Source organism: Bidens hawaiensis, unplaced genomic scaffold, assembly GCF_021521415.1.
Source record: "Bidens hawaiensis isolate Kalapana, Puna unplaced genomic scaffold, B.hawaiensis_p1.1 tig00007984_1, whole genome shotgun sequence".
NCBI classification, from domain to species: Eukaryota; Viridiplantae; Streptophyta; class Magnoliopsida; order Asterales; family Asteraceae; genus Bidens; species Bidens hawaiensis.
This window is the reverse complement of record NW_027491558.1, coordinates 704,354-725,638: the sequence shown is the minus strand read 5'-3', so window position 1 is coordinate 725,638 and position 21,285 is coordinate 704,354. Positions and strand designations below refer to the sequence as shown.

The following is a 21,285-nucleotide window of genomic DNA, read 5'->3' as shown; positions in this document are numbered from 1 at the left end:
CTAATCAACTCTAAAAAAACCAGACCTACAAATCAACTGCTCGAGGTCTTAAAACAAAATTAAGAAAAATCTTTCATCCCTATCATCGAATCTTCTTACAAAAACCAGATGCAAATCCCTGCAAATCAACCCTAAAAAACACATCACCGGCGAACAATAGCGACCTCCTTTACGACTACGACGATCGCTGCATTAAATAGCAAAACCACACCGCTGACAAAAACTCCATATCTTGTTATTACTTCATCGCTGCCATTTGGATAATCGGCATTAGGGATAATTATCAATCAATTACCAAATTAAAAAAAAAGGTTTGTTTTACTTAATCCAATGATCCAGATCTCTGCACTTCTCACAAAAGTTTGTTTTTTATCCTAACCTTCCTCTCTCTCTCTCTCTGTATATATATATGTGTGTGTGTATGTGTGTGTGTAAACTCTTAACAATAAATCATTAGAGTGAAATCCGAAACAAATAAAATCAACATATTAAATATACAAATAATTAGAGTAATTATCGTTTTGAACTAAAGTAATCATGTTATAAAAAATAAAATGGGGTAATAATAATTACTATAGTTCAAAAACTATAGAGTAATAATAATTACTATAGTTATTTGTACTATTAGCACGAGTATACGTAATTATGTGATTACATATACGTAATCACAAGTTTAAATATGTGTTATCACGAGTATACATATATGTAATAACCCATTTATATATATATATATATATAATGAAAACCCACTTGAATTATGAAAACCCGTGAAACCCCTATATAACATCGTTTTTTTTTGTTACATATAATACAAAACATCGAAAACATAAAAAAACATGTTTTGCTATTTTTTTACATTTTTTACTAATTTTTATATATGTTTTCAGAAGAGAGAGAGTGTAAATTAACTTTTACATTTTTTTATTAACTTTAATTGTGGACCACAAGATTTAATCTTTAATTAAAAATATGTGGTTGAGAATGAGTTTCTAGAGATTTTACAACTCAAATGGGCTTTTATTCTAACCTAACCCCATAAAAATAACTGAGAATAAAAATAACATATTAAATTTTATTTCAATAAGTTCTATGGTTATTGTTGCTAATAGAAATGTAGATAAAGATAGGAGTTGAATGTGTGAATGGCCATTAGGCTTAGTGTGGGATAACATGACTCAACATTTCACTTTATTTAAGCATTAGAAACCTACTCTACTTACTTTTAAACCCAACATTAACCATGATTCGCACTCACCTACATTAATATATAAACCCAATATTCAAAATGGCCATAATCCTGATGTGACATATTGTTAGGAAAGTATGGACTTGTTATAATTTGTAACAAATTTATCTATGTAATTTCATTGAAAGTTGTAAAATCTTGACCATAATGATCAAAATTCTAACGAATCATTACAATATACTCGTACTAACGTATTTAGAGCATGTTTGGGATTGAGTTTGAAAACATCTTATTCATGTTTTCAAACTCAATCCCAAACATGCTCTTAGTGTGAAGTATAGATGTAATATTAAGCAAAACGAAATTGCTTTAAAACTATTAACTTATGCCGATAGTTTTATCTATTTGTTAATTTTCTTTATCAAAGGGTCTGTTTTCACAAGTGATTGATCTATTAATTTTTGTCTACTTACAAAATTATATTATTGAATGTCTACTAAAATAACCAACAAACATACTGCATGGTATATTTGACATCATTTGATGGATCAACCTTCTTGAGTGTTAAGAGAGGGCTTCACCATGAGGAGAAGAAAGAGGGTGGATGAGAGAGGGCGTGTTGCAAGTAGTAAATTTGGGAAGGGGGGGGGGGGGGGGGGATAGAAGGGGAAGATAGGTGACGTGGGGTGTATTCTATTTTATAGGTCATACGATCATGTGTTTTACATGTTACCGGGTACATATGATAATAATAGATTTATCATAGGCGAGTATAAGTGTGGAAACACATTTTATCAATGAAAAAACCATATGCTAACTAGGACTATCTTCGCATTCTCATACTTATATTCTATTTTTGTACGGCAATATTATAAATTTGAATCTTTCAGGACTCAGGAGTATAAAGTACTGATAGAACATGTTACACCAATATAGACCAGATACGTATCTACTTTGATATTAAGTCCAATTTGATAAAGAAGACACGTGAATAAATTTATTACTACGTGATAGATATTTGTATAAGTTAGGTCCCTGTACTATCATTAGAAGTTTTAATAACATGTAATGAAAAATTGACATCATTCTTGTGAGGTAATTCTAACACAATAGTGTGTAACATTTTCTTAAAAATACCTTTCATGATTTTTGTTTTATATAAAGCCACATGCCAAAACTTTAATGTTTAATACCTATTAGTGTTGCTTGTCCATTTTAATTCTTAATCACACATCTTTTAGGCATAGATGGTACTAGGGTGGCAACTAGTTGCCACAACTTAGATCTTGACACCTCAATGTTTTACACACCTTTTTTATAATTTTTTTTCCTAATAATATATTGGAGAAAATAAGCATTTGGTGGTTGATCCATTTTGAATTTTGATTTATTTCTAAAGCTATTTAGTGATTCTATTACTTAAACTTCATCATTTATTTCTCATCTCTTATCCATTTGTGTTTCATTGCATGCCTCTCTATATATTGTGGGCATATTGTGTACATGTAAGAGGCTGTTTGTTTGTGTTTGAATGAGGTCATTCAGACACGTTTTGCTGAACCGGTCAGCTAAATAGGTGTTTGGTTCGTAAAAAAAAGTTATCGAATGGGATCATTAAGGTCTGAATGGTCCAGCTTTATTTTTTTAGCTGAATGAAAAAGATGTTTTGTTTCTCACTTTTACCCCAAATCACGTAAGAAACCAAATCCTCTCCAAACCCTAACCTCTCCGTCCAGCCACCACCACAGTCGATCGGCGCCTCCACCACCGCTTCTCCCAGCCACCACCACCGCTTCTCCCGGCTCCGACCACTATCGTTCCCAACCCGACCACCGCCGCTCCGTTCTTACGAGGTAAATCGATCTTGTGCTCTTGTATTTGCATCCATGTTTATAAATAACTGAATAATATGTGCTCTTGTATTTGCTTTCATGTTTCAATTCAGGAATAGATGTAATAGAAAAAAATAAAAATATGTGGACTACATGGGATTTGAAATGGAATACTTGAATATGAAAATATGTGATTTGAAATAGAATACTTGAATATGAAAATATGTGATTTGAAATGAAAATTTGGATGATTTGACTATAGAATTCATATGAACATGATTTTGTGGAAACTCATATACTTTTATTGTTCAAAGAAATGGTTAGGATTAATTGGAAACAAGAAGGTGTGGAGAAAACTTTTCTTGAAGCATGTATTCACAAGTTAACCGTTAATGGGCGTGAGGGAGGTAACCTTAAAACATTGTCATGGAATAATATTTCGACAAAATTAAAAATGCAACATAACTTCATAGTGGAACAAAAACAAAGGAGGAACCGTTATGACTATCTAAAAGGAAGATTTTCAGCTTGGAGAAAGCTTAAAAACAAAACAGGCAATATTTATAAAACCATGACAAACATGTTTAATTTGTCGGAAGAAGAGCGGCAACTAGAGATGAAGGTATTTTTAAACAATCATATCTTTTCTCTCTGAATAGTAGTTCTTAATATATTTCAAGAATTTTATAGAATTTTATAATATTTTTTTCCAAACAGTCTAACAAGTATGTAGAAGCCTTAAATACCGTGCCACTTGCTTACCCCGAACTATGTACTCAATTGTTTGAGGGTGTGGTTACTTCTTAATCCGCTAGCTTGTGAGCCATGGGTGAAAAACGCAGGAGCGAAATACGGATTATTTTAAATGTTTTTTGTTTAAGGTTATGTTATGAACTTTTTGGATGTTTGTTCGTTGAAGGTTATGTTATGAATTTTTTGGATGTTTGTTTGTTGAAGGTTATATTATGAATTCTCTTTATTTTAGTTATCCGTCATTCAGTATAGTCATTCAGATTTTTGATCAAACAAATACATTTCATTCAGTACATAATTCTACAGAGGGGTAAGTAATTCTGCATAGTCATTCAGATGTCTAACCAAACAGCTCTTATTGATTCAGATGTCTAACTGGTTCAGATTATTTTATCCATTCAGATAGCTTAATGGTTCAGACTTACTGATTCAGATGTTGCCAAACAGCCCCTAACATGTCTATCTTAATATTGACTACTCACTTGAACGTTAAGATGGTGTTCTCGAACCTTTGGTCTCTAGTTTCCTCCTAATGAGTTCTTCATGTGTTGCAGCTTGACTTGACATCAAAACCGACCAATTTTCATATGTAGTATCGAGCAAGATTATCTCTATAATGGAATCTCCATATCAACATCATCTCTAAAATTTAATTGTTTTCATATATTTTTCTCACTTAATCCCGTTCTCCAAAATACAAATGAGATTTAGGGACTTCTCATTATTCATATTTATAGATCCACTATCCATTCTTATCAATCAAACTCCATATTTTATGAGTGAAAGAAAGAGAAGATAAAAAAATAATAATATATAGATATTATTTAATTTAGACAAAACATCAAAACTAGTCCTTTATGTTTGTACGGTTTTTCAATGGTTGTCCTTTCGCAAACTTAATGACATAAAGCATCCTTTATGCTCAAAAACTCTATCACGTTATATCCTTTGGCACTAACCAGTTAGTTTTTCTTGTTAAATCCAGTCATGTGCAAGGCACATGAGGGTAGTATTATAAATTTACATATCCCTTTGTAAAATAACACCCCCTTTCCCCCTTTTTCTTTCTTTCTTTCTTCTTCCTCATCTCTCCATTTCACAACCATTTCTTCTTCCATCTTTCAACTACCGCTCCGGCCACCACCTCCGCCGTCACCACCTGCGTCACCTTTGCCGCCACCGCCGCTACCACCTGCACCACCGGGACACCACCACCAAGCACTTTATTATTCTTTCTCTCATCTTGGTTTGCTCTCCAAGAAACCTCTTCTTCTCCACCAGTTTCTCTCTGGCGACAAGATACCATCAACGATGGCCACCGACATTGAAGACGAGATCAAGGGCATGAAGCACCCTCAGCCTCTAGATGAAGCAATATTGCTCTCTTCACAACCTACTTAAGAAAGCCCCCAATTTTTCCAAAAAAAACCACTAATTTTTTGATTCTTTAAATTATCATTCAATTCGTTAGATTTCATGCTAGTTTATCGATTAATTGCTGTTATTAAGGTCTAATTTGAGATAAAATGTGTTTATTGATTCATGCTAGTTTATTGATTAATTGTTGTTATTAAGGTCTAATAATAAAGTGCTTGGTGGTGGTATCGCAGTGGTGCTGGTGGTGGTGCAGGCGGTGGCGGCGGTGGCGGAGGTGGTGCAGGTGGTGGCGGCGGAGGTGGTGGCCGGAGCGGTGGTTTAAAGATGGAAGAAGAAATGGTTGTGAAATGGAGAGATGAGGAAGAAGAAAGAAAGAAAGAAAGAAAAGGGGGGGGGGTTATTTTACAAAGGGATATGTAAATTTACAATACTACCTTCATATGTCTTGCACATGACCGGATTTAACAAGAAAAACTAACCGAGTTAGTGCCAAAGGACATAACGTGATAGAGTTTTTGAGCATAAAGGATGCTTTATGTCATTAAGTTTGTGAAAAAACAACCATTGAAAAACCATACAAACATAAAGAACTAGTTTTGATGTTTTGTCTTTAATTTAACATAGATGAGTATCAGGATATAGAATGTTTTTAAATGATTAATAGAATTTAAACATATATGTAGATTCAAGTTTTGTTGTTTAGAGTTTTGCCACTAAAGTTTTATATCTTGGCTTCTTGTTTTACATTATGACTTTTTGGTCACGGCACTCAACTTCAGTTTAACATATATATACTTTTTGGCCCTTTCAACTTTTGCCATAATATTTTTAGCCACAATAGTTTTATCCCTTCAACTTTGGTCACAAACTTTTACACTTTTACTATAAAACTTTTAGAATTTCAACTTTGACCACAAAACTTTTACACTTTTACAATAAAACTTTTAAACTTTCAACCTGACCACAAAACTTTTACCGTTAAAAAATAAACAATACCCACCAACTTCCTGTCGCATACCCTCCTCTACGCACGGTTCTTTTGATCATGTAATGCGTATAACGCAGTCCACCATAACGCGCGGGTACAAATACTTGTTTAAATTAAATTATATGGATGGTGGAATATTATTGGTAGTTTATAAAATATAAAGGATGTAACTAGCATAAACCATAATCTTAAAGGGTATAAATAAAATATTCTTTATTATTATAACACAGGGGACCGTTATTAACTGCTAGCTTTCTACTGGCGCCAAATATTCTTCTCCTTCTGTTTATTAATAATCTGGCCACAAACTTCACTTGATAATTTCCAAACTCTCAACACTCCCTCACTTTATTAATAATCCGAGCCCGGCTTCCGAACAACTACCCGAAAGATCACCAAAAGACTTGTGTTTATTTGATCACAAAGTTGTTACATATTTGTGTTAGCTGATGACTGAAGGACTACATGGATTCTCATCGCCTAGAGCGGATGTGTTTCCTGCTGGTCTTCGTGTTCTTGTCGTCGATGATGATCCTACTTGGTTGAAAATTCTTGAGAAGATGCTAAAGAAATGCTCCTATGAAGGTTATTGTTTCTTCACTATTATTATTATTATTATTATTATTATTATTATTATTATTATTTGTGTGTGTGTATTTTGTATTTGTTTTGGGTCATGTATACAAGTTTATTTGAGTGATAGTGTGTGTGTGTTTATGCAGACATCATTATAATTATGAATTATTTATGGTTTTGATGTGTATGGAGCATAAATATTAAATATAGCTCTAATTTTAGTTATTTAAACTGTCATATAGGTTAAGTTTTGGATAAATGTTTTGATTCAAAGATTTTAGGTGTTATTAGAAACATGATTAATATGTGTATTCTTTTATGAGTCAGTCTATCAAAGTTTCTTTTTTTCTTTTTTTTTTTTTTATGAAAGAAAAAAAATTACAAAATGTCATAGAGAAGATTAAAGTTTCAATAATATTATGATCCTGACACTCTTTTACATCTTACTTTTTCAATATGCCTAATTGCCTTTTAAATTATTATGATATGATGTTTTTACAATACTAGTTTATAGTTGTCAGACACTGTGATAACTTGATTGGAATGTTTTGAGGTAGACAAGTGTCTTTTTGTAATATTGATTCTCTTGAGTTTTGAGCATCTGATGCATATTGGGCTTGGGCTCACTTTGGGCCTAGGCAAGTTCAGCCCATTAGTTTTCTAGCATTTATGTTCACCAAGTTATATTGTTTTTTTCTTTTTAATATTATGTATCTAGTGATGTCTTCTTTTTTGTTGATTATTGTTGTTTCAGTTACTACATGTGGACTAGCTATCGAGGCGTTGGATCTGCTTCGTGAGCGAAAAGACGGGTTTGACATAGTAATTAGTGATGTTAACATGCCTGACATGGATGGTTTCAAGCTTTTGGAGCATGTTGGACTTGAGATGGATCTGCCTGTCATAAGTCAGTTAACTCTATACACTAATACACATATACATTATATTAATTCTGACCAGTAAAATATATGCCTAGTATAGGCCTATATGAGCTATATGAGTCGTATATTTATTACTTTGATTTTTATTTTTGAAAAAAAATTGTAACTTTTATAGGATTTCTTAATAAATCCTAAAAATATACCATAATTTTTGTTACTTTTTATATGATAACCGGGCTACGTCCTCCAGAGTATAACGAGGCGTATATACGATTTGTATAGGCCTGATGCTCTAACGAGGCGTACCTTTGTACCTATACGCCTTTTATAGGCCTATACAGGTTGTATAGGCTGTGACAAGCTGGTGTCCGAATATGACATCCCTTTAATAAATTCTATGCAGTGATGTCGGTTGATGGTGAAACAAGCAGAGTTATGAGAGGTGTGCAGCATGGTGCTTGTGACTATCTTCTAAAACCGATTCGAATGAAGGAGTTGAGAAACATATGGCAGCATGTTTACCGAAAGAAGATACACGAGGTGAAGGATAGCGAAAGTCATGAAGGACTTGAAGAGATTTTGATGATGAGGAATGTGTCTGAACAACAATCTGATGATGGATACTTGTTTTGTGGTGGTGATATGACACCGGGTAGTAGGAAAAGAAAAGATTCGGAACATAATAAGTATGAAGAGAAAGACTTTGCTGATCATTCTTCGGTCAAGAAAGCACGCGTTGTTTGGACCGTTGATCTTCATCAGAAGTTTGTTAAAGCTGTCAATCTTATTGGTTTTGAAAGTGAGTTCTCATTTTACTTTTTTTTTGTTCGTGTTTTTAAATTATTGTTTTGTCTCGTTCGGGCCATTATACTGGAGTTTTTACAAGTTCGCATAATGATTAGAACGGTACAAAATGTCAGCATAATGACCCAAACGGGACAAAAAAAACGAATCTTTTAACCGCTCATATGTACTAAGAAAGCTGGTCCCAAAATACATTGTTTTTTTATGCAAAAAAAAAAAAAAAAAAAAAAAAAAAAAAAAAAAAAAAAAAACTTATGGTTTCCATAAAACTTTGGGTATAAAATTGTTTACATAATTTTATGGCAGAAGTTGGTCCCAAGAAAATACTCGACCTCATGAACGTGCCATGGTTAACGAGAGAGAACGTAGCAAGCCACTTGCAGGTATTTCTTCAACTCTTGGCAACTGTTATCTTTTCATGTTTTTATTCGTTTCATTGATAATTTATGTGTCGGTCACTCAAGTATTCAACTTTTTTCATTAAGGTTGCATATGTATTAAATACGCATCGAGTTTGTAGACCACTTTATACCAAACTTGACAAAAAAAAATGGTAACTGACAAAAATGTTTTAAATTCTTTTGAAAACACAAAAATACCCTCAGTTACCGATCTGTCAAAACATTTTTTGGGTTTTTTCATCATCTTGCATGGTTTTAGCAGCATTTGGTATTAGCCTACTCATAAGTTTCAATATATCATTGAGACATTGACCTTAATGAAATAAGTTGAATTATTCGGTAGCTTTCACAATATTATAACCGGTTTTCTCATAAATTGTTTTTAAATAGTGCAGAAATATCGTCTCTACTTAACAAGATTACAAAAAGATGATCTTAAAACCTCATCTAGCGGGCCAAAACATCCGGATATTAATCCAAGAGATGCAACCGATAAAGGTTCAGAACCTATAAAAATTCAACAAAATGAAGCCGTTAGCAGCCACCGAACCACCAACAACCTTATTATCCAAAATCCCAAATCTACAATACATGAAGTTGACATCAAAGGTAATGCTGCATTGCAGACAATAAAGCCCAAGAAAATAATAACCGGTTATGCAGCCAAGACTGGTATCAGCCACCCGTTCGAGTCAACTCATTACTCGCAGTTTAACTCAGTGTTACCGACTCAGTACTCTTGGGGTGGCGGTTTTAAAGAAATACAATTCAAACAAGAAAACAACAACCATTCACAGTTTCAAGTACACAACGGTTGTTTCACCGGGCTCGGGCTGCCAGCTCAGCAGACCACGAGCATACCAAGTTTCCAACCACCTGATCCGGTCATCGGTCCAACATGGACCCTGAAACAAGACCCTTGTACCGAACAAACTTCGATAAACACGATAAACAACATGGAACGATCGCCTTTTTTGCTTCAAGGTCAACATTGTTCTTCAACAACCGTTGACCATCAAAACAAAGGCGTGACCGAGTTTAACGAGCAAGAGTTCACAAACGACGCACTAAAATTTGACTATGACTATGAGTATCCTGACTTATGGGAATATCCTGTAGTAGGTCAAGGACTGTTCATAGTCTGACCTGCCACGTCATCGTCCACGTCATCATATGACGCTGATAGTTATGGGGATCCTCTTGAGCAAGAATTTGAGGTGTGCTACTAATTTTGTTTGGGGTACATAAATTGATGATCCTTTGAAACAAATTAAGATAGAAACTTGTTTGTTAAAAGATAGAATAATAATAATAATAATAATAATAATAATAATAATAATAATAATAATAATAATAATACTTTACACTTTGCATACAAATATTAAAATAACCATTACAATACCTAACCCTTGATAAATGATGTTAAAGAAGCAATATGTAATGTAACACCCTTAGTTTTTAAAAAATGGTGGATGTGACAATATCTCTTTAAAAAACATATTGTTATTAGTTGTTAAGTTCAAAAAAACATAATAAATAAATCATTGTACTTGGATGCTATAATAGGCGTGATTTTACTTGCGTATCACCCATTACGTCTGACAATGTTATTACAAAGACATGCTAAATATACATGTTACGCGAATCAGATTCAAGTATCTGCTTTTTATATCAGTGTTTGTTCAAAAACCTATTTTCTTCTATATTCTCGTAAATGCTGTGTTTTGAAAGGCTAATGTTATTATTTTGTTTATTTATCTATAATCAACCATGCATTATCTTATTGCATTATAAGAAATATAACCAATTTCGGGTGTCATACACTTGAAAAATCAACACTTGAAAAAAACATTATTTCTATGATATCAATCAATGTGATTTCTTACTTGGCAAATAAGCCATGGAGCTACTTAACTTTTTCTTATTTATTTCTATAAAATTCTTTGGCTTCATTCCAAGCTTTTGTGGGCGCGTTCGTGTTGGTTCAACCTGCATAATTTAAAAAACGGTTAATGATTCCACATTTCTTTTAATAATGTTAGGATTGCTTGTCTAAACAACTTATCTGGCTATAGTGTTTCATAAAAAGATGCATACACATTTCTTTTAAGTTGTTTTCTGTAAGACCGTTAAAAGAAAAACGGATTCAAATTACCATTTTACCCTTATGGTGAAAATTTTAGCCAATTTTCACAATCAGATAATTGATGTATAGCATTTTTTTTTCTTTTACCTTCTGTAGCTTATTAGATGGACCTTTTGCTTCACTTGTACTCGTTTTAGCTTCCAGAGCTGTGCTCCAACGCAACTTTCTTTCGTCACCCTTAGCTTTTTCCTGTAGAAGAAAGCTATTTTGTCATAACTGAATGTTATTTTAGTCATTTTACCAAAAATGAGGTTAATATACCTTCAGTTTTGGTTTTTCTTCTAGCTTCTGAGAGAACTATATCATAAAAAAAAATTAAAAAATTCAAGATTACAGAAATATTAGTTTTGGTTTAGTAATTATATGATTCCAGACTTACCTGTTTTCTTTTTGCTGCTCTTTCATCACTTTTAAAAGTAAATGACGATGGCACGGTAACGGATCTTGGTTTCTTTGTGGACGCGGTTAATGCTGCTTCTGTATGACTGTGTAACATATTTTTGTTATTATTATTAGAGAATATAAAAGTATAAAACATCTAAAAAATATGTAACATTGATGAAGTCTTACTTTGTGGAATGGGACTTCAAGACAACTGTTTTGTTGCCATTGACTAAACGGTCAAGTAGCAGTTTTGACCTATAAAGAATTAGACTAAAGTTTTATAGAATATAACTCAACTTCTTTTTAAGATTGTTTTAGGATTTTGAAATGAATTAGTTTACCATTTGATTTCTGATATTGGGAGTGCCTGAGTATTTTTCTTCAAGACAACTGTTTTGTTGGCATTGACCGAGTGGGAGCGGTCAACTAGCGGTTTTGACCTGTAAAAATTTTAAGAAATTTTTATACGATAAAATTTAATTTCTTTTTAAGAATATTTTAGGATTTTGAAATAAATAAGTTTACCTTTTGTTTTCTGATATTGAGAGTGGCTGAGCATTTGTCTTCAAGATGACTGTTTTGTTGGCATTGACCGTTCGGTCAAGTAGTGGTTTGGACCTGAAAAAAATAAACTGTGTTAAATTTTTAAACGATAAAATTCGAGTTCTTTTATACATATTTTAGGATTATGAAATAAATAAGTTTACCTTTTGTTTTCTGATATTGAGAGTAGCTGAGTATTTTTCTTCAAGACAACTGTTTCGTTGGCATTGACCAAATAGTCAAGTAGTGGTTTAGACCTGTAAATTTAGTGTAAATTTTTATAAGATAAATTTGACTTCTTTTAAAATATATTTAGGATTTGGAAATGAATTACTTTACCTTTTCTTTTCTGATTTCGGGAGTGCCCGGGTATTTTTCTCTACCGCATTAACCAATGGCACCTAAAAATCAAAACAAACAATCAATCCGTTAATAATAATAACTAAGCCTGGCAAAACAAGCGGTTCGGGTCAAAATGAGCTCGGATTGAAACGGGCATCTAAGAATGGGTAAATGACTGTGAGGCCTAATAATAATAATACTTTAAATATGATGATGATGATGATGATGATGATGATGATGATGATGATGATGATGATAAAAATAATAGTAACAATAATATATCAAAATTCAAGGAAATAAAATGAATTACCCTGGGATTGCACTTCAAGATTTGATTTTTCGGGTGAATTTCAGGGATCAGCGCTTTTCTACTTGATGATTTAACCGAAGAAATATCAGTTTTTGTCTTTGCTGATACTTTATCCTATAAACACAACATCATTTAACATTAGCAAAAACATTAGTCAATATCAAGAACATAATGAGCATATTACATATTACATACCTTGATATGTCTTTTCTTATTTTCATTAGCATGTCTAGACTGCTTTGAAACCTTGACCGCTAAACAATGATTCTCCGAGGTAACAATCCCGGTTGATATTTTTTCCTGTTCCATTTGTTCACCACTCGAGATGATGTCATCAATATTCACAACTTCTGAGAAAACTAGATTACTAGTACACGAAGAAAATTCTTTCTTAGATGCTATTTCCCCTTCTGCCCCTTTGTTACTCGACACATTTTCATCAGCGTTCCCGATTTCAGGGATTACAAGATTGGTCAAAGGTGAGCGGACATCTTTGTTTGATGGTGTTTCCCGTTTTGCCCCCCTGTCACTTAAAACTAAAGGCAATGAAACATTTCCAGTTGATGTTTTTTCCTGTTTCATTTGTCCACCACTCGAGATAATGCCATTAACATTCCGCTTTTCTGAGAAAACTAGATTGATCAAAGGTGAGCGGACATCTTCGTTTGATGACATTTCCTGTTTTGCCCCTCTGTCACTTATTACTAAAGGCGAGGAAACATCTCCAGTTGATGTTTTTTCTTGATTCATTTGTCCACCACTCGAGATGATGTTATCAACATTCTGTTTTTCTGACAAAACTAGATTAATGCTAGGCGATGTAACATCTTGGTTCGATGTTATTTCCGATGCTGCACCTCTGTTAGCAACTGCAGGAGACTGCTTTTCTCGTTTATTCGATATAGTAACAGGACTCACATTTGTTTGAGGGGGGTAATTAGGGGGTCGGTTTTCCTTGTTAAATGATTTTGAAGATTTTTTGGATGCAGATTTGTTGAAGTAAGCCTCGAAAAAGGCTTTTTGTTCAGCAACAACGCCCGGTCTAGAGTGTTTCTGAACATCTTCTCGGATTCGGTTATGAGAAAATGAAGACCATTTTTCCCAATCCAATGTTTCGTTCACGAACCGCCCGAATGAAACCGAAGTTGTTAAGGCTCGAAGTGGGTCTCCCTGTATTAGATAGTGATGTAACAGAGTTAATAACCAGTTTCATTGACCACCCAAAAAGTCAAAACAGGACTTTTTGGAAGGTGGTGGTGATTAAAATGACATATATACATACAAATTCTTGGGCAAAAACTAAAATTATCAGGATTTAGATACTAATGTGTTAAAAATGATAATTAATTTGACACTCAAAAGTTCAAGACTTTGACTTTTCTTGAATCTCATTGGAATGTTTGACTCTGAAAGTCAAATGTTGAATCTGATAAGACACAAAGCTAGTAAACATACAGAATCTTGACAAATACACATGAATTTCAAGAAAGTGAATTGAACACAAAGTTCACAGATATAATAGTCAACACTTAACAATTTCATGTTTTGACTCTAATAAAGTCAAATCAAAAGGTTCTTGACAACAACTAATAATGCAAAAATCTAGATTGTGGCAAAATATCACAGATATAATACTTAACAATTACCATGTTTGACTCTAATAAAGCCAAATCCAGACTTTTTAGTACAGAAGTCCTAACAACCACCAGAAATTAAGAATCTTGATTCAAACTAGGGGCATGCGTGGTGCGGTTTTGTCTAAAACCAAACAAAAAACCGAAACTTCGGTTTTTGGATTTTTGAAACCGTTCGGTTTCGGCGTTTTCAGTTTTTGCCGTTTGAGCTTGAAAATTTTAGGCCAAAAAAAAAGTTAGACCGAAAATAATGAATTTAGGTAATTGTGTTGATTACTAACTAAATGACTATTATAGATTTAGCCAAATATATTTGAGTTACATATTTATTAAATTCTAGTAAATTACTTAATATAATACATAAAAAAAATAAAAATCTAGAAATGTGGTTCGGTTCGGTTTTTGTTTCGGATCGGTTTTTTCAGTTTGGATTTTTCAGTTTTTTCGATTTCTTGCACACCCCTAATTTAAACTCGGAAATTCCAATAAACTATATAAAGAAAGAAATGTCACAAATTATATTAATATAATCAAACCCTAATAAAGATTCAAATCACCCATCAATTGTAAATAAAGTAAACCCTAAAGATGAATAAAAAATTAGGGTTTTTTTTTTCAAGAAAATCTTGACAATAACCAATAATAATGCTTGAACATATACTACTAACTACATTACATAAACTATTAAACCCTAACTCCAATTATGCTAGAAATGAAAAACCCAGTAATTAAAAACCAAGAAAATGCTATATACATATTCAAAATTCAAACTTTTTGATACCAAACTAACTAACTAACTAACCGACCACTTTGAACTCGCGAGACGCGAATAACGGTTGCGAAACCGAACGCATTAAGCAAGGAGCTTCTGCTGCTTCACCCATTGCCATTAAACAGAATTGAAACCAACGTCTTTGTTTGTGTTTAATTTAATTTTCTGATTTGTTTGTGTTAAAAGAGTAATTAAATAAGAAAATCTGGTTATTAATTGTGGGCCCCACTCATATCACAACGGCTATAAATATAAATTTTTATAACATTTTGCATTCTAGTCCATGACTTTTGTTTAAGGTTCATTTTGAAGAAAAATTGGTAGTGTATTATATTTGGTTTCTTAGCTCCGGATGCCGTGGACCTTCTGAACAGAGTTCAGAAAGTCGAGCATAGTAATTTATCGGCCCATAAGAGCCAAAACTTTGTTTTTAGTAGAATTGGATTTGCTATCAAAAAGGGGGTGACGACGCAGCTTGTTGTCCGCTTACCTGTCACTTTATTGTAAATCTTTTGGTTGTTTTCTATGTGGAAAGGATATCAAAAAAAAATTACTAAATTAATACATAATAGATATATGAGAGAGAAGTTGAATTTTAAGAACTTAACAAGTAGCAAAGCACAACAGAGTTTGCTATTCAAAAGGGGTGGTGGAGCAGCTTGTTGCTCGTTTACCATCTCTCTATTGTAATTGGATCATTTTGTTCAGTATATAAGTATATGAATGAATGAATTTCATAAAAAATATCATAATTTTAAAAATCATCTCTCTGTATGTATCCCATATGCAGATCGCTATCTCCTATGCATGATAGTTTGCATAGTTGATGATGTATGCATAAACATGCAAAGTTATTTGAACATAGATGAATGAGCATAGCCAAGCTAACACCAATTAACCGTAAAGTAAGTATGTTGGGTTCTAAAATTATAAAACTAGACTTGTATTGTAACGGGTCTAGATACTTTAAATGAATATATGAGTGAACGCACGTAAATGGACAAGTTAAACCAACGAATATGAGCATAACCGAACGTTCACAGACATAAATGAGCGAATGATTTACTGCAAAGTATAGAAAAGATTCCGTTTTTGCAGCTATTTAGGTACATACGGATTGTGGTGTGAGGCTATGACCTAATTCTACATTGTAAAAATAATATTATTTACCTTATTACTGCATCATCTTTGGCATACTTCTTTTATGCATAATAATTAACGCCATATAAATATATATTTAATAATAAAGTAAAATTATATAAATAATCCAGGCCCGTGAGTAAGCACGAAGCTATTAGTAAAATTATATAAATAACGTGCGTAATTGGACATGTTAAACCAATGTTGAAAAGCTCTTTTAAGTTTAAAAAATGGGTTTATTTAAGTTACAGTTTATTTTAGTAGTCTGGAGAAGTTAAAAAACAAACAACCTTATTATATACTACATACTTTTGGTACACCTATTATTCTACATAGGTCTGCATGTGTGATCCACTGATCTGCAGATGCAGATATTTTACCTCTTAAAAAACAAACTGCGCCTAATTTAATTATTCTTCTCTACATATTCTTCTTTGTCAGTCTAACTTCCAAATCACTGGTTAACTTTCGATTACCACCCACCATCGTCAACCTCCCCTCTCATACACACCATTGTTGCCTAACATCAACCACCCCTTCTTCGTTGGATTTCTCCAGAATCGCCATTACTCACAAAATAATATTTAAGGGCCTCTCTTTCAAAGCAAACTCTTATCTAGAGTTGACCAAACCAAAGCCATACTACCTGAGGGAACATCAACTGCATTTCAACTCAGCTTTGTAGGCTGAAAGTGCAATGCATTTACCCTCTTTGTCCGCATACTTCCTACCGTATTCAAGGGCGTTGCATGTTGCCGCAAGCAACCATGGCATGATCAATAACCAAACACTTACAGTGGCAAGGAGACTTCTACTTATACTAAAAAGAAAGCATACAAATGACACCACGCATCCACGCTGATCATAAGGTGGTGGATACTGGACTTTTACTAGATCTAGCATGTCATTGCTAGCTGAAACATGCACAAGCATCTCTAGCCAAAGTTGTTTGCTCCTCTCACTCAAGCACCTAGCCTCCGTCACAGGCTCGCCAATTCCGTTGGCATGTCCCCATTCCATAAGTAGAATGGAGGTTCACTATAGATATCACATCAACCATTACCAAACTTCAACTCTTGTCAGCAACTAAAACATCCTACTTAGTGATAGAACTGAATGCTATAAGATCCAACCAAGGTGTTGCAAACTCGCTTTAGAACTCATCGCCCACGATAAGGTTTGGCTGTATCGAATGATGTAAATAAACCTATATGCAAGTCCTAATCCTAAATATAACCTCACTCTTATTATATTTGTAAAAAAATATATACAACCAGGCAAGCACGTTCATGTTTAAGAAGGAGGCATATAAGAGAAATTATGAACCTGGAAAACGCATCGAGTTCACTACAATTTAGACTTCAAAAACAGATAACGAAAAAAAAGCATGTCTTTATTAATTTACAACTCCTCCAATTACCACACAACTTGATGATCAAACAAATCACTTTGCTGGTTTTTTGGAATTGTTCTTTCGACGCACCTTCACGAAAGCTTGACCCAAGTCCTGATTAACATATCAAAATTGGTTACTGAAAAAGATTCAAAACAAGGTAAACATGTCAAAAAAAACCTATATTTCATATTCACATTTACCTGAGTTTGGCTTTGACTTTTGCCAATAGTTGACTCTTTTGAACTCCATAGCTGCTCCAAGTTGTAATAAGCTCTTGCTTTCTCATCAAGAGCATGGACTACTAATGAACCTGAAAAGTGCAAAAGATAACCACCATTTATTCTTTCATTTCTTTATATAAAGTATAAAAGATAAATCAAAGTTACTTCCATATAATATACACCTGAATCAATAACGATCCAATTTCCTCCTTCTTCGCCTTCCACACTTGGTAGCAACATTCTCTTAGCTCCTGTTTATTTTTGCTTCACCTGATCCAAAACGCAAATAACCACTTGTAAATATTCAGACTTGTAAACATTGGGTTTATAGCAAGTCAAAACCACCTGGTTATAGTAGATCAATTGCACTAAATGATAGCGATATACCAATTTTTACATTAAAAGGTAAAAGAAACTATAGTTCGTTACATAAAACGAGAATATTGTTAAACTTTATGTAATGAACTTATGAACCCATCCATACCTTACATTTGTTTTTCAACATTTCCCGCTTGTGTTAAACATTGGAAAGCAGGGTGCCTTGTTTGGCTCTGTAATGCAGTTAAATAAGGTTTACAGTAGACTCAGTTTTTTTATCAAAAAGTTGACAAATTTTTCGCGGCCTCCTTAAATGGTACAGATAAGTTATAAAATCTATGAGATTTACATTTCTATTTGTAATAAACTTTAAAGTATGATCTAAAGATCATAAGATCCTTTAATCGGGGCTTCTAAATTTCAACAATATGGATCATTCGAGGTATTGAAGCCACGTAGGCCAGTAAATGAACCGAACAAACACAAGCACAAACAGATAATCGAACAGATATTCGTGTTCATGTTCATGTCCGTATCTAAACAAACAGTTCATGAACATAACTGGGCAAACATATGTAACATACACAAACAAACATAAATGAATGAATGAACATAAACGAACGTTCACAAGCATAAATGAACGAACAAAGCATGTGATCAGGTTCGTTGGTTTACTAAATAATCGAACTTCCCACCTAACGGTTCACGAACAATTCCTTTGCAGGCCTAAAGCCATAAAATGGAGTATTTTTTAAAAAAAAAAAAAAACTTGATCGTCCAGTAAATTATAATGTTTTAACAAATAAACTGCATTCTTCTTCACAAATCAAACGAAATCAATCATCAGCACATTTTTGAAACCCTGATTCTACAAATTATAATGTTTAACAAATATCTTTAAAATAAGATCTAAAGATCATAAGATAACAATATGAATCTTTGGAGTATCAGAAGCCAAGTAAGCCTATAAGCAAACTGAACGAACACGTACACAAACACAACCAGGTAATCAAACAAATCTTTGTGTTCATGATCTAAACGAACATAAATGAACGTAAAGCATACATAAACATACACACACATAAATGAACACAAACAAACATAATCGAATGAACATAAACAAACGTTCACGAACATAAATGAACAAACAAACCATGCGTTCATGTTCGTTTGTTTGTTTAATTAACGAAACAAAAAGTTTTGTCCATGTTCGTCCGTATACTAAATAGACGCACCGCACTTCCTACCTAACGGTTGACGAAATTTACAGGTCAAAAGTCAGAAAATGGAAGCAGCAAAGCAAACTATAATTTTTAACAAATAATAATAATAATAATCCCTAACTCAATCAGTACATAATAATAATAATAGTAATAATAATAATAATAATAATAATAAAAATAAAAACACATGCCTTGTAAATCAGGGCTTGAGCGATATTACGAACGTGCCATTGCGACTTGCCGGTGGCAACCACGACAAAATTGGTAAAATCCGAGTGATTATTAACAGGTATGACTCTGACGTCATCGGCTCTAACGTCACTGAGTATCTTCTCCACCTCCTCTAACTTCAATAACTCACCGCTCTTTACATCGGTGTGAATGTTGACTAGAGACGAACAAAATGACCGATTAAAACCTGATTTCAATTGATTAATGGCTCGGTGTCGTACGGATGGCCACATGAGATCAGATCTAACGGTGGTTGGTTAGGTGGAGGCGGTTACGGTGGTTATGGATTGAGAAGAAGAAGAAGATGGTGTGTGAGCTGGGCTGGGCTTGAAATGGAATAAGATACGCCAATTTAGAATTTAGAGGTGTACAAACCGGGTTAGTGGAGAAAAAAAACCGAACCCGGCGGCCGGAACCGGATCCCAAAAAAAAAACCGAAACCGGTTTTATTATACTCGGGTTTTTAATACCCGACCCTACCCGTAGAGCATGGATAGGGTATGTATTTCAGTAGCAAAGCCCGTACCCGAAAACCAGAACCGGTTCCATACTCAAAACCGGGTTTTACCAATACCCGAAATCGGGTTTTTCAAATACCAAATCTATACTCGAAATTACGCGAAAAATACCTGAAAACTACCCCTAAAAGTGCAACCCCTTCAAAAATTCAATCTATACCCGAAATGTACCCGGAACCGAAAATAGGGTCTTTTCAATACCCGAAAATAGGGTATTAAAATATCCGGTTTTAGAATACCTGGTTCGATACTCGACGCGAACCCGAATACATAGAGTATGGTTTTTAGAGACAATACCTGAACCCGACCCGAATATGCCAATACCTGATTTTCCTATACTCGATCATACCCGTGACGTACCCGGTTCCATACTCGGAACTAGGTATTTGAAAAACCTAATTGTGCACCTCTAAACCGGGTATTTTCAGGAATCGGAACTCAGTAGGAACCGGTTCTGAGTATATTCAACAAATGTCAAAACCCGATCAGGTAGGAATTGGTTCCAGGTATATCGGTTTTTTTTTTTGGATAGGGTCGGGTCAGGGTTTGACCGGGTGTTTCCGGTTTCAGTTCTGGCAAGTCCATATCGGTTCCGGTTCCTGGTGATCCAGAGAGAAATCTATACCAGGTCGTGCCCGTAGGTCAGGTCAGGAACATGATATCCGGTGCACCTCTACATCAATTGAAGAATATATTTTTTCCCAGCTACTAGTGAAAAGGCGCCGTCACTCTAACAAGAATCAAAATAATCATCATCAGGTTGAGGACTTTTTCATACAAAATGAGAAAAGTATGTTAACGTTAATCCTAAACAGGGCCGGCCCATGGGTGTGGCTGGGTGGTCGACGGCCACAGGCCCGACACCCCGCTAGGCCCGAAATTTTTTTTTTTTTTTTTGAAAAAAATTATATGTCTTTTTATTAAAAACAATATGTATAGTTAATGTTTAATCACAATTATATAACCACTAGTTTGGTCTAGTAGTAAACGAGTATTACTCATAATCAAGAGGTTGTGGGTTCTATCCTCACTTGAGACATGTTTAATCTTTTTTTATATATAAAAGTTTTTTACACAACCCAAATTATAATCAAGTAAGCCAGTATAAAAATTAGACTGCTTAAACTCAAGAAAATACTCCTTTTACTTAAGACCCAAAAAAATTTTCGCCTTCGACCCAAAAATTTTTTTAATTTCTCGAAGCCGGCCCTGATCCTAAATATTTTCTAGGGCTATAAATGAACCATGTTAAGAGTATCATCCTGTAATATAGATTGAAAGCATTAATAAAGACATAAAACAAAAATAT

The 21,285-nt window shown here is 33.8% G+C and overlaps 2 protein-coding genes and 1 pseudogene across 4 annotated transcripts; 1 reads left to right on the top strand and 2 right to left on the bottom strand.

Annotated features, from left to right (window-relative positions):
* Positions 1 to 6,577: 6,577 nt before the first annotated feature.
* On the top strand, positions 6,578 to 10,106 carry LOC143636535 (two-component response regulator ARR11-like). 2 transcript variants are annotated; one of them, XM_077104106.1, is made up of 5 exons: positions 6,578 to 6,721; positions 7,467 to 7,619; positions 7,997 to 8,392; positions 8,707 to 8,780; positions 9,194 to 10,106. In XM_077104106.1, the coding sequence occupies exons 1-5, from the start codon at positions 6,586 to 6,588 to the stop codon at positions 9,941 to 9,943; spliced, it is 1,509 nt and encodes a 502-aa protein (XP_076960221.1). In that variant the 5' UTR covers positions 6,578 to 6,585; the 3' UTR covers positions 9,944 to 10,106. The 2 variants fall into 2 exon arrangements, with proteins under 2 accessions (XP_076960221.1, XP_076960220.1); XM_077104105.1 differs by having other exon boundaries at positions 8,704 to 8,780.
* A 490-nt stretch (positions 10,107 to 10,596) lies between these two features.
* Positions 10,597 to 15,041, bottom strand: LOC143636533 (uncharacterized). Its single transcript, XM_077104104.1, has 10 exons — positions 14,964 to 15,041; positions 13,197 to 13,693; positions 12,719 to 13,052; positions 12,524 to 12,637; positions 12,211 to 12,272; positions 11,515 to 11,583; positions 11,324 to 11,429; positions 11,206 to 11,241; positions 11,032 to 11,133; positions 10,597 to 10,787 (listed from the first exon to the last, which is right to left on the bottom strand). The coding sequence occupies exons 1-10, from the start codon at positions 15,039 to 15,041 to the stop codon at positions 10,668 to 10,670; spliced, it is 1,518 nt and encodes a 505-aa protein (XP_076960219.1). The 3' UTR covers positions 10,597 to 10,667.
* Positions 15,042 to 17,490: 2,449 nt separating this feature from the next.
* On the bottom strand, positions 17,491 to 19,691 carry LOC143636534 (protein Iojap-related, mitochondrial-like; annotated as a pseudogene). The gene is made up of 4 exons (XR_013154257.1): positions 19,419 to 19,691; positions 17,869 to 17,956; positions 17,666 to 17,775; positions 17,491 to 17,576 (listed from the first exon to the last, which is right to left on the bottom strand). The product of XR_013154257.1 is annotated as a protein Iojap-related, mitochondrial-like (transcript).
* Positions 19,692 to 21,285: the final 1,594 nt, after the last annotated feature.

Bases quoted from the DNA above. Each gene is read 5' to 3' on its own strand.
- LOC143636535 (XM_077104105.1), top strand. From the start codon at position 6,586: ATGACTGAAGGACTACATGGATTCTCATCGCCTAGAGCGGATGTGTTT. The intron at 7,620-7,996 runs GTCAGTTAACTC...AATTCTATGCAG, and splicing joins GATGGATCTGCCTGTCATAA to TGATGTCGGTTGATGGTGAA. The intron at 8,781-9,193 runs GTATTTCTTCAA...TAAATAGTGCAG, and splicing joins ACGTAGCAAGCCACTTGCAG to AAATATCGTCTCTACTTAAC.
- LOC143636533 (XM_077104104.1), bottom strand. From the start codon at position 15,041: ATGGGTGAAGCAGCAGAAGCTCCTTGCTTAATGCGTTCGGTTTCGCAA. The intron at 13,053-13,196 runs GTCATCAAACGA...TTTAGTTTTAAG, and splicing joins AGAGGGGCAAAACAGGAAAT to TGACAGGGGGGCAAAACGGG. The intron at 11,134-11,205 runs GTATATTAACCT...TTTCTTCTACAG, and splicing joins AAGAAAAACCAAAACTGAAG to GAAAAAGCTAAGGGTGACGA.